Genomic DNA, 13,209 nt, shown 5'->3' on the forward strand with positions numbered 1-13,209 from the left:
GTAAGACTATCGGTTTTTACCCGATTTCGAACGACACTACTCACTCATGAAAGCAATGTGTAGAACTGAGCTATAAGAACATTTCACACCAAAGAGAAAAATATCACGAGAATCAAGGAATCAAGAAAAAAAAAAACGCACCATTGCTGGGGCTCAAACCTGAATAATTACCTCTAAAACCCTTTGATTGTACCCCTCGGCTACTGAGACAGAACCATGGTGTTCTTTTAGCCATCATGATTCTACACTTAGCAACTAAACCGACGCAGAGACATCCGACCGACTATCCCTTTATTCCCTTCACCCTAAACTCCCTCTCTTCCTTCAGTCCCAATGATGATGATCATGTCGTCACGCAGCGCCCTCTCTTGGAGCTCATTGGCACCACCCTCGCATAGCAGTCGCACCAAAGAACAGAAGGAGCGTTCCAAGCAAAGATGGCGCTGAGTGCAAACACAGGAAATGCCGGGCTTGTACTAGCGAGGGAACGGAATCTCGCATGCACACGCACCTTGTGGACGACGTCGTGCAGCCTGGCCTGCACGGCCTGCCAGGAGCGCTCCTGGTAGGGGGTCTTCTCCTCCGCACAGCGGCCCCAGCGGACCACCTGCTGCAGGAACTGCAGGCAGGCGGACAGGCAGTCACCGCACAGAGACTCCACCCGGCCCATCTCGCCTTTGCCCTGGAGCTCGGCCACCTACAAGAGAGGAGGAGTAGGGTGGCGACAAAATTGACTGCGCCCTATGTTCGCCGCAAGGCGAACATAGGGCGCATATCTCCCACAGTGCGATCATATCCCCCACAGTTGAGAGTCACTAAATGGACAACAGTTTCAAAACAGGCCCCACGTATCAAAAGCTGGTCCGAAGTTTGGCCCCCCCTTCACTGGGGGGGCGAACATGGGGCAGGTTAACTAGCCTGCCACCTGTCGACGAAAAGTTGAAGTGGTACTCGGGTGCTCGTGGCTGCTGCCGTGAGTCATATAAACGAAAAACCGTGGAAATGCAAGGAAGCCCTACGTAATTCATTATTTCCTCATTCGAAAAGCAAGCTTCATTTTATTAATCTGTGTTGTTTACACTTTCGTGACAGCAGAAAAATGGTTGTTTTTGGGTGCTCCAGAAAATATTTTTTTCTTGCCGCGTAATGAGTGATGCTGAAGTGTTAGATATGAAATGATAGAGAAGAGAGCTTTCTAACAGTAATAATTTCAAACAACAGATTTATTATAACTTTTATAAAAAATTACAAAGCCAAAAAAGAAAGAAAAAAGAAAAACAAAATGATGAGGACATCAATGCCACTTTGCACAGGGTACACAAAAAAATTTTGAAATGTACAATTTGAACATAAGACTATTATAGAACAATATTGCAGAAATGAGCTCTGTAAGTACGAAAGTTATTTACATATATACAATTATACAAACACTAGTGCCTACCAATTGTTTCTGGGCAGTCCAGGAAATATTTTTTTCTTGCCACAGAAAATGATGGGTGCTAAACAGCAGAAATGATATGATAGAGGAAGAATGAGGCTTTCCAACAGTAATAATTTCAAGCAACAGATGCATTAGGAATTTTATCAAAAAATTGTGAAAACAAAAACAAAAAAAAAAATCAAAAAGAAAAAATTCATGATAACTTCAATGCTACTTTGCACATAGTAGACATAAAAACAATTTGAAATATACACTTTGACCATTAGACGCTCGTAGAATAATACTGTAAATATGAGCGGTGCAAGTACAAATGTTATTTACATACAAAGATAAAAATATAATTGTAAACACAAACAGCCGCGCGCCGCTCCGGAGTGCTACGCCAAGGTCAACTCCTGGCCGTCTTTATGGAGAAAACTCGACTCTGTGCAGTCGGCACGAAATGGTCTCGCTCAAATGAAGTCGACACCCTGCGGATAAGATCTGTGGCCTTTAGAACAGGGCCGGATCTGTTTACAACAACGCACGCCCGCGACAGAGTGACAGGAGAAGAAAGCAAAACTCGAGTGCGCACACCCGGTGATGGTCCAGGGCGACTTGACGCACTTTCGCTGACCGTAGGAAATTCAGACGAATCGAAGTCGTCTTCTGTTTCTGTGCTGCTACCATCGCGCACAGATTCAAGTTCAGTTACATCAGAATCCGTCAAAATTCGCTGTTTGCACGAAGCATCGGCGGTCGGCAGCGATGCCATAACTGAAACCACGGGAGCTCATCTCCCCGCCGGCGAAGGACATTTAAAAATCCCCCACGCGGCGGAAAAAATGCAACTCGAAAGCGAAACTGTTAAAATACTCCTCCTTTACTCCTTTACCATCTGGATGGTGTTAGCGGCCTACAAGCGTACGGAGAGCGCCAAAATTTGAATTTGTATTCACTGGTAGCATATTATCGATGGGAATAGGCGCGGTCACGAAAGTGTTAAGTACTAAATGTCAAGCAAAGTTAATTTTCTGCCCCCTAGGTGCCACACTAATACACTTGCCCTTCAGCTTCAAACAGAGCAGGGGTGCTCGCAAAACAGGATTCTCAAACAGAGTTTGGCAGCTGCCCGATATTGAAGAACTCTGACTGCCACAGATGGCTCTTTCTAAGTCCCTTGAAAAGAAACTTGAGCCTGGGCGAGGAGTCGATCCAGAAGTGCATGCGCGTTCGCATGAATGCGGAGCGGACCGATGACTTAAACCACATCACGCTCAACGTTCTTACCACTCCCTTCACAAGACAACTTAACCCCCCCATCTCTCTCTCTCTCTCTCTCTCTCTCTCTCTCTCTCTCTCTCTCTCTCTCTCTCTCTCTCTCTCTCTCTCTCTCTCTCTCTCTCTCTCTCTCTCTCTCCCTCTCTCCCTCCCCCCCCCCCCTTCAGCCAAGACACCTCACCTGTCCCAAGAAGGTTGGGGAGCCCAGGAGGTTGGCCACAAAGGAAGCCACGGTGAGCCGGAACCGCTGCAGCTGCTTGTCCGAGTGCAGTCGCACGTCAAACACCTCAGGGTGGCTCGGACGCTCGTCGCTGCTCTCGTCTGCAAAAAGGGGCAACAACTTCCTTTCGCTCCGCCCTCTACGGCTGCCTCGTAAACCACCCTACGTCAAATCTAGTCTCGCATAGCTCAGAAAACATCATTTAGTGATCGAGCTATTACAACGCAGCGTCTTCTCCCCAGGGGCCTCAAAAAAGCTCACTTGAGAACTCATATCCATAAAGACAAGTTTTTATAAGTTATTACTTTTGTATTGCCTGCATGAACAGTTCCCTGACCCCCCCCCCCCTCCTGTGTAAGGGTCACCCCCACCCCAACTTCCGTGCGGTGGTTTGGTCACCTCTCATCTCCAGCAGATCCCAACTAAGCATTAAGAAAGCGATCGCAGCTTTGAAACCTCCCGAATTTGTTTGTCTGAGATAGGCGGAGCAAGTGAACAGCAGCCCCCCTACTCTCTGAAGTTGAACAATTTCTGCATTTTTAGAGGACACAGAAATGGTTTTTAAAATTGCGATTTTGAATCGGTGCACTCCGTGAAGTATCCGCCAGAAATCCGCTAACTATGAAAATGGCCCGTCAGAAAATCCACTAGCCGCTAGACTAATTTTTTCCCCGTCAGAATAAAATTAAATCCGCCAGATTTAGCGGAAAATCCGCTAAACTAGCATCACTGATAACTGCGCCATCGAAAGCCCCGCGGCGTCAAGAAAGCGATCGGCGCTCACAAACGTGTGTCCAAAACAACTGCGCATTTGGGTGCAAACTCAATTGAAAGGTCTAGAATGAAACTTCTGGCTCGACCATTCACTTCATTTGAATACTTGGGTAGCAGCGCGCAAGAGGCGAGCCGGATATAAACCAATGTGATTGCTCCTCTACTACCCAGTCGTGTTTCAATCTGTTCCTCTTCCTCCACCTATTTGCGGAACTACCAGAACAGAAAGCTCACCTACCGCATAAACGTAATCGCCATTCGGCCAGGCACAAACATAGACACATTGTCGAGCAGATCTAGCAGTAGCTGCTCGCATCGGGAGCATGGAGCATGAGCATCGTCTTTCAACACTTGCGAGCTAGGACGTACCGCTTCAAGGCATCGTAAATACGCATATAATCGGGCTATGAGGTAATTATTAACACAATGCGTTATCGCGCGGTGTGAGAACACTTTGAATGCGCTGCTGTTTATAAGGTAGGCCCGCACTCCCAAGTAAACTACGCGTGCGTTTTAAAGTAAGGAGCTCTCATTCGTCGTCGACACTGGATCCCGTTCCGACTTATTCACCTGGTGGCATTGATGCGTTCAGATACGTTTAAGAAAAGGTAACAGGAAGAACAGCACGCACACAATCGCGTCGAAACGTCGGCAGTCGTGCGCATACAAGCCAAGCACTGGCGGCGGCTTGTGGCCCCCCTACAATGGGTACCCCAGTACAGTATTACGGCTCAGGTGCGTCATCAGTGTAACAACTGAAACAGTGCAACAAGCAGCCAAGGCTTGGGTTGTTCCCAGGAACCGGGAACATTTCCCGATGTGCAAAATGTCTGCACATGTTAACGTTATCACTCGAAAACTCTAGCACAGATGTGCCAAAAAATTTTGCCGAATCCGGGTATCCAGCGTCCCCAAACTGGAATTTTGCCTAATTGGTTGCAATTGCCGCACTGCATGGCAGGTGCCTCTGCTGAGGGGCAATTTCACCACCAACACGCATGGTGGGGTCTTTAACGTGCACTACAGGCACCGAGCACACGGGCGCGCATGCATTGACCCAGTGATGGGTGAATTTCGCCCTTGCCGCAGCCGGGTGGCCGGTCCCCGATTTCGCGCCCAGCGGCTGTGCACGCCATGCAGCCACTGGGCCGCTGCGGCTCGGGGGGGACGTCCCCTGGGAGAGGGGGCTAGCAAATCCCCCTATTCTCCTGCTGGCAATTCAGGGCCGCACACCACGAGCAGGGTTCTTGCCGCGGCCGCGTGGTGGAGCGGAATGCGCGCCCCTCTTTGCTGTGACCCTGCAGGCAGCGAGCCCGGCTGTCACAGGGACGTCCCCATTAGAACACTGTTCTAGGCGCCTTATCAGAGTAACAAAACAAGTGCGGAGGAGAGACAGGAACAAGTTGCTCTAGCGGCATACCACACATCCAACCACGCATGCAGGGAGGGATATCCCGATTGGTGTCCTCGGTATCCTGCTTTGCGATCGGTCGCCAGGCAGGGAGGGGAGATGTACAAGTGGCGACACAGGCTCGACGACGTGAAGAAGTGATGCCACTAACTTCCGGTTGAATTCATTTGCCCTTTTAACTCGTGAACTACCGCATTTACATGATTCTAAGTCGACCCGAATGTAGGTCGACCCCCAAAAGTTGCCCAAAAGTTGCATCTTTCTCTCTCTCTCTCTATCAAAAAAAAAGAAAGTGCCGCCTAGAAAGTCGTATCACAAAGAAAAGCTCTTCGGCAACCCACACAGCGGCTCTACCATCAACGATCGATGCTCCCACAAGAGCTGTGCGCTCGGACTCTGCGTTAGTGAAGTGACTAGAGTAGAATTAAGTCGAGCTCTGGCGGCGGTAGCGCAAGTCGCAGCAAACGAAGCAAGAGAGGACGTCGTCTGCCCCAACGGGCACCAGAACATTCTCGTAATAACCACCCCCCGGCGGGAGAACGCTGACCGTTATGCAGCAGTCGAGCGCATCGACGTCAGGGGAACTGCATATGAGGTCAGTACATACAAGGCCGCACCGTATGGAATCGTTAAAGGCGTGATTCGGGGCATTCCTCTCGAGGACACGGCCATGGACATCCAAGAGCAAGTCGTGCAGGACTATAACACCACCGCATTACAAGCAAATCGCATCGGGCGATCTCGATCGGTGGTCATCGCGTTTGCCGGAAAGAAAGTCCCAAGATATGTCAGGTACGGAAATCTCATCACGGAGTGCACATTATACTCGCTCACATGTGGGCGGCCCGGCATTCGCTCACGAAGCGCTGGAAGAGGCAAAGGCGGAACAGGAAGCTCGCGCGTCGCACAGCCGAGCTTAACAACGAAATTTCGGAGTACGTGGCTAAGCTGAGCAAAGAGAACTGGCTGCAGGTATGCGACGGCCTTCAGGGGCAGTTGTCCGTGAGCAAGACATGGAAACTGCTGAGGCATCTCATAGACCCCGCAGGCAGCAAGACAGCAAACAACCGGTTGCTGACGAAGGTTTTAAACACGTACGACGGAGACGGCGACCTGGTTATGACGGCCCTAGACGACCACTATCTTCAAACGGAGCGAGGGCACCACCCGACCCCGCGAGAATACACAGGACCCAGCAATGAAGACCGGGACAGGCCGTTCATGATCTCCGAGTTGTGGACAGCAATTGACCAGAGTAACATGAAAAGCGCTCCGGGGGGAGACGCCATCACCTACAGGTTTCTCGCTAACATGAGTGGTAGGACGGCACAGTCCCTGCTGGAACACATAAATAAGGCTTGGGGAACCTCACACCTCCCGCCGGAGTGGAAAGAGGCTGAGGTGCGATTCATTCCCAAACCAAGCAAGGCCCCCGCGATCGAAAACATGAGGCCAATATCGCTGACCTCCTGTGTTGGCAAGGTGATGGAGCGTATGGTTCTACGTTGCCTTCAGGAACACCTTGAGATCACCGACCAACTTCCGAAGACGATGTTCGGGTTCCGAAAGCATCTATCAACACAGGATGTCATGCTACAACTTCAAGAGCTGGTAATCAAAAGAGCTACGCGAAACAGCCCCAGGGCAATCCTCACCCTAGACCTCAAAGGGGCATTCGACAATGTTACTCATGCTAGTATACTCACTAACCTCAATGAGACGATGTGCGGGCAGCGCACTTTTGGATATGTCAAAGACTTTCTGTCCTCCTGTAAGGCACGAATCTCAGTGGGTGAAGAGCGATTGAAGCGCATTGAATTGGGGGAGCGGAGAACCCCACAGAGAGCAGTGTTATCACCACTCCTGTTCAATCTGGCCTTACTGCCACTGCCACGTTTGCTAGACCAAATCGAGGGAATCGGACACGCGTTCCATGCGGACGATATTACTATATGGACATAGCGAGTGGGTTCCGACGGCTGGATGGAGGAGACACTTCAGGGCGCAGCACTCACAGTGCACGAGTACGTGAAGACCTGTGGACTCAATTGCGCGCCACAGAAGTCGGAACTCCTCGTAATCCGACCAGGGAAGCCCCGCAAGCAGCCCCCACCAGACATCCACATCCAAATTGACGGCACCAAAGTCAAGCCGACAGACACATGTAGAATCCTCGGTCTTCTAATACAAGACAATGGCAAAGCACACGCCGCTGCCGACAAGATCAAGACCAGCGCGGAGAAGATCCTAGCCATGCTGAGAAGGGTTTCAACTAGAAACAGAGGACTGAAGGAAGACGACGCCCTCAGACTCGTGCAGGCATTCATTACGCCCAGGATAACATATTCGGCCCCGTATCGCAATCTCAACAAGACGCAAAAAAGCACACTCGATACCGTCATCAGTAGGGCCACCAAGCAAGCCCTCGGCCTACCCATCTATTCGTCGACCCAGCGCCTTCAAGCCATGGGGGCACACAACACACTCGAAGAACTCATAGAAACCCGCCTGTATAACCAGCGACTCCACCTGAGCCAGACAAATCATGGCCGCGCGGTGCTGGATAAGATAGGGTAGCGCAAGGAGAGAGCAACAATCAAGAGGTCCATCCCAACTGAATAGATGACGACAATCACCACCAAGCCCTTACCCCGGAACATGACGCCGGGGAAAAATGATGGCAGGAGAGAAGCCAGAGCTCAGGCAATTAATTCCAAAATGCAGCGGATTGAGGGAGTCCTATACGTGGATGCGTCCCTCGTCAAGGGCAGCAGCAAAGCAGCAGCGGTGTTAACCGACGGGGAACGGTTGATAAACAGTGGTGAAGTCAACACCAGAGAGTCAGCGACAGCAGTGGAAGTGGCCACAGCCCTGGCGCTCGTCCAACCGGGTGCCAGGGTGGTGGTCACCGACTCCAAAAGGTCTTACGGCGGCTACAGGAAAGGGGTGATCTCCTCAGAGGCAGCCACGATATTAACGAAGAACAGGGTGTTGGAGCGAGCCGTAGAGCTCGTATCGGTGCCTGCCCACACACAGGTAGCTGGCAACGTCATAGCCGATTATCATGCCCGAGCGATGACCCTCCAGGCAGGGCAGGACACCGACACCACCAACCCGGTGCTTACGTACAGAGAGATTACCTCCGAGTATAGGGAGGATCGACGCATCTTCCCCAAGCCGCACCCGAAGTTTCCTGAAGTGTAAAATGTCTACACATGTTAACGTTTTCGCTCGAAAACTCTTGCACAGAAGTGCAAAAAATTTTGCCGAATCCGAGTATCCAGCGTCCCCAAACTGGAATTTTGCCTAATTGGTTGCAATTGCCGCACTGGGCGGCAGGTGCCTCTGCTGAGGGGCAATTTCACCACCAACACGCATGGTGGGGTCTTTAACGTGCACTACAGGCACCGAGCACACGGGCGCGCATGCATTGACCCAGTGATGGGTGAATTTCGCCCTTGCCGCAGCCGGGTGGCCGGTCCCCGATTTCCCGCCCAGCGGCTGTGCACGCCATGCAGCCACTGGGCCGCTGCGGCTCGGGGGGGGCGTCCCCTGGGAGAGGGGGCTAGCAAGTCCCCCTATTCTCCTGCTGGCAATTCAGGGCCGCACACCACGAGCAGGGTTCTTGCCGCTGCCACGTGGTGGAGCGGAATGCGCGCCCCTCCTTGCTGTGACCCTGCAGGCAGCGAGCCCGGCTGTCACAGGGACGTCCCCGTTAGAACATTGTTCTAGGCGCCTTATCAGAGTAACAAAACAAGTGCGGAGGAGAGACAGGAACAAGCCGCTCTAGCGGCATACCACACATCCAACCACGCATGCAGGGAGGGATATCCCGATCGCTGTCCTAGGTATCCTGCTTTCCGATGGGTCGCCAGGCAGGGAGAGGAGATGTACAAGTCTTCTTCTTTGGTGGGGTTTTTTGGCGCAAGGGCATCTAAGGCCAAGAGCGCCATTTCTATGATGAGGTAAAAATGTGCTAATGAAATGAGTGCAAATAGTGCATAAAATTACTTCGGTGTAAAGGGCCGGATCCAAAAGATGAGTGAGGAGCGTGATGAGGCATGGAATGAGCTAACGGTGTATAGGGCCATGGTAAATAGAAACCCTACGGATGAACAAGGTGAACGAGAATGCTACTTTCTAAAACAAACCTGCTTTAAAAAACCGATAGCATCAAGGTATTCCAAAACTCTGCTGAACTCGAACACAGGACAGTCTGATAAAAACATTGCAATGTGCCGTGGCATATTCTTACGGTACATTTCCGGGAAATAGCGTCTCCTTTCTGGTTCCATGGCCGAGCACTCAACCAAAACATGGAGGACTGAAAGACCCTCACCACATCTGGCACAGTTTGGAGGCTGGTCACCAGTCAGGAGGTAGGAATGCGTGCCATGTGTGTGTCCTATTCGTAGTCTGCATCGCCAGACCTCAAAGGCCCTGTTTTTTTCCCTGGCAGCTGATCGGCCGATTATAGGTTGTACCAAGTGAAGCTTGTTGTTGACTTCTCCGTCCCATTCTTTCTGCCAGAGCTGAAGGAGTATGTGTTTTACTGCTGGTTTCATATCGAGGTAAGGTACTTGCGTGATGTCAATACTGGTTCTTTCAGCTGCTCTGGCAGCAGCCTGGTCGGCTTCCTCGTTGCCAGCTATGCCACAATGGCCAGGAACCCAGCACACTATAATTTCTAAATTTAGCTGGTGTGCTTTGTACAGAGCTTTAAGAAGCACAGTAAATGTGGGATTCTTGGTTCCCTTTCCTGTGGACAGGGCTGTGACAACGCTGAGTGAGTCTGTGAAGATCACAGACTTTTGTGTTTTGCTTGTGATAATGTGGTCCACAGCCAGATATACTCCGTGTGCTTCTGCTGTAAATATGGTTGCGTTTTTATGCATTGTTTTTGCTATTGAAAGATGCTGTCCAACAACTGCACAGGCCACAGCCGATTTGGTTTTCGATGCATCAGTGAAAAACTGAGCAGCCTTGTACTTGTCTTGGAGGTATGCGAAGTGCTGTTTGACTTCCAATAGTGAGCCTTTCCTGTCTACTTGTCTAAATGAGGTGTCGCATGATATGATGCTTGTATCCCAGGGTGCCACGCATTCATCTGGAGTCATTTTGAGGGTGTCATCAAACGAGATCGATAGTTTTGTAGAGATGGAGTTGATCAGCAGTGGAAACGGTTGAGCTAAGGAAGGTCGATTTGAAAAGAGCAGCATTCTTGAGTTATCTCTAATCAGGGAGTCACACGGGTGCTCGGGCTGTGACGTAACCTTCAGGGCATAAATAATACCAATAAAAGTTCGCTGGTACTCCAGAGACCAACAGTCTGATTCAGCATAGAGGCTCAGTACTGGACTAGTGCGGAAGGCCCCTGTGGCCAACCTGATGCCCAGATTGTGGATAGGATTAAGCATTTTCAGTGCAGTGCTAGAGGCTGACCCATAAACTACACATCCATAATCTAGGTGGGACAAAACAAGACTTTTGTACAGGTGTAGTAAACACTTCTTGTCAGTGCCCCATTTCATGTGTGCTAGTATCTTAAGCACATTCATTGCCTTCAAACACTTCAGTTTCAGATGCTTCAGGTGGGGCGTGAACGAGAGTCTCGAGTCGAAAATCAATCCGAGAAACTTGTGTTCTGTTTTAACAGGAAGCAGCTGTCCATTTAAGTAGATTTCTGGTGGAGGGGCAATGCCCCTTTTTTTCGAGAACAGTACACAGGCACTTTTTGAGGGGTTAAACTTGAAGCCATTCTCATCTGCCCATTTGGAGAGCTTATTCACTGACAGCTGAATTTGGCGTTCACAAAAGGAGAGATTGCAGGACTTGAAGCCGATTTGCACATCGTCAACATACACTGAGTAAAACATGGTTGGCGGAAGTACAGTGCGTAGGGAATTCATTTTTACAATGAAAAGTGTGCAGCTCAGCACACCTCCCTGCGGCACCCCTGTCTCTTGTGTGAATGGTTTAGACAGAGTACTGCCTATCCTTACACGAAATGTCCTATCAGAGAGGTAGCTTTCAATTGTTTTTAGCATATTTCCTTGTATCCCAAGGGCACAAAGATCTCTCAATATACCAAACCGCCAAGTAGTATCATAGGCCTTTTCAAGGTCAAAGAATACAGACAGAAAGTACTGTTTATGCGCGAACGCATATCTTATTTGGGACTCCAAGCACACAAGTTGGTCAAGCGTGGATCTTTGTTCTCGAAAGCCACACTGGAATAGATCCAGCAGCCTGTTTGCTTCTAGAAAATGCATTAATCTTCGGTTGATCATTTTTTCAAATACTTTGCACAAACAGCTAGTCAGAGCTATAGGTCTGTAGCTAGATGCAACTGCTGGGTCCTTCCCTTCCTTCAATACTGGAACAACAATGGCCTCTTTCAGCCTTGGAGGGATATATCCATTGTTCCAGATCCTATTAAAAAGTGATAGTAATGCAAGTTGAGTTTCTGGGTGCAAGTTCTTGATCATTTCATAGTGAATATTGTCAGGTCCAGGTGCTGCTTTACCAAGTGTGTTTAGGCAAGCTTCGAACTCAGCAATAGAGAACTCAGCATTATATGCCTCACTTGGAGGTGATTTACGATGAAGTTGCAGTTTTTCTTCCTTACATTTCAATTTAAGAAACTTCGCTGAGTAGTGCGCTGCGCTTGAAACCGACTCAAAGCATGCTCCCAGTGCATCCGCCTGATCTTCCAGAGTGCCACCAGCATTATCAACTAGAGGGCGGGGGCAAGTCTGCTGCCCTTGCAACTTGCGTATCCTATTCCATACTTTATTTTGGTCGGTGTAAGAGTTAATACCCTCTATGTACTTCTCCCAACTCTCACTTTTTGCTATCCGTCTCACTCTTCTCGATTGGGATTTGATGCGTTTGAAGTTTATGTAGTTTTCAGTCGTGGGAGAGTTACGGAAGAGGCGCCATGCTGCATTCTGTTTTTTTTCCTAGCACTTTGGCAGTCCTCATTCCACCAAGGAATCGGCTTTCTTTTTGGGTTACCAGAACTTTGTGGGATACATTCACTAGCGGCTTCAATTATGTGCTTTTCGATAAAGGAAAGTGTGCTGTCGATGTCCAGTGAATCTAGATAGTCACGTGGAAGACAGGTTAGCTGTCGAAACTTTTTCCAGTCAGCAGACCCCATCCTCCATCGTGGTACACTGTACTGCCCATGTGTCGACACTACCTTTTCTTTCAGCACGATTGGAAAGTGGTCGCTTCCATAAGGGTCATCCAGGATGTGCCAGTCCAGTAGTGGGAAGAGAGTAGCAGTGCAGAGAGCTAAGTCAACTGATGAGGATGTTTTGTGTGTGGGACTAAAGTATGTGGGCTTCTTTTTGTTCAATATGCAAGCTCCAGTGGAGACTAGTAATTTTTCTATCATTCGCCCTCTTGAATCGTAGTTTTCACAGCCCCAGAGAGGATGATGGGCATTGTAGTCCCCTGCTATTATGTACGGCTCTGGGAGCTGGTCCATTAGATTTTCAAATTCAGATTTCTGTAGTCGCTTGTCTGGGGGAATGTAAATGGAGCAAATTGTTATTAGTCGCTGCAACCATATAACTCTCACAGCTACAGCCTCTAGTTCAGTCCTGAGTTTAACTTCCTTAGCTGTGGTTGACCTTTGGAGGATAATAGCCACACCACCCGATGGTTGGTTGGTGTTTTGTCTGTCCTTTCTGTATGTGATGTACTGGGGTAAAAAGTTTGTGTGTTTGCTGCTTAAGTGGGTTTCTTGGAGACACACTGCCAGAGGTGCATGCTCCCAGAGCAGCTCTTTAACATCATCCAAGTTTTTCAGAAGCCCCCTGCAGTTCCACTGCAGTACAGTACAAAATGCCATTACTAGTATTGAGACGTTTGTTATTAAAGACAGGCTCAGCTTGTTAGCTGCTAGAGCCTTTTCCAGCAGGAGACACCTTAGGGAGCTCAGCTTTTTTGATCAGTTCCTGGGAGTTCGTACGTTCCAGAGGTTTGTGGCGATCCTTCGGCGTGATTGACGCAGAGGATGGCTCACTTGTGTCCATAGCCTCCAAAGAAGGCTTCTTTGTTGACGGTTTGAGACCTGGGGCCTTGGCTGGCCTC

The 13,209-nt window shown here is 49.6% G+C and overlaps 1 protein-coding gene across 1 annotated transcript in view; it reads right to left on the reverse strand.

Moving 5' to 3' along the window:
* LOC144158903 (HEAT repeat-containing protein 1-like) overlaps positions 1 to 13,209 on the reverse strand; it is a 165,482-nt gene that overhangs the window by 32,512 nt on the left and 119,761 nt on the right. The window contains exons 28-29 of the mRNA XM_077690090.1: positions 2,883 to 3,022; positions 512 to 697 (exon numbers count right to left, since the gene is read on the reverse strand). Coding sequence (XP_077546216.1) covers positions 512 to 697; positions 2,883 to 3,022 — 326 coding nt within the window. The remainder of the gene's footprint in view (positions 1 to 511; positions 698 to 2,882; positions 3,023 to 13,209) is intronic.

This window comes from Haemaphysalis longicornis, unplaced genomic scaffold, assembly GCF_048455015.1.
Source record: "Haemaphysalis longicornis isolate Haplotype H1 unplaced genomic scaffold, Haemaphysalis longicornis Haplotype H1 scaffold_10, whole genome shotgun sequence".
In the NCBI taxonomy this organism is placed as follows: domain Eukaryota; kingdom Metazoa; phylum Arthropoda; class Arachnida; order Ixodida; family Ixodidae; genus Haemaphysalis; species Haemaphysalis longicornis.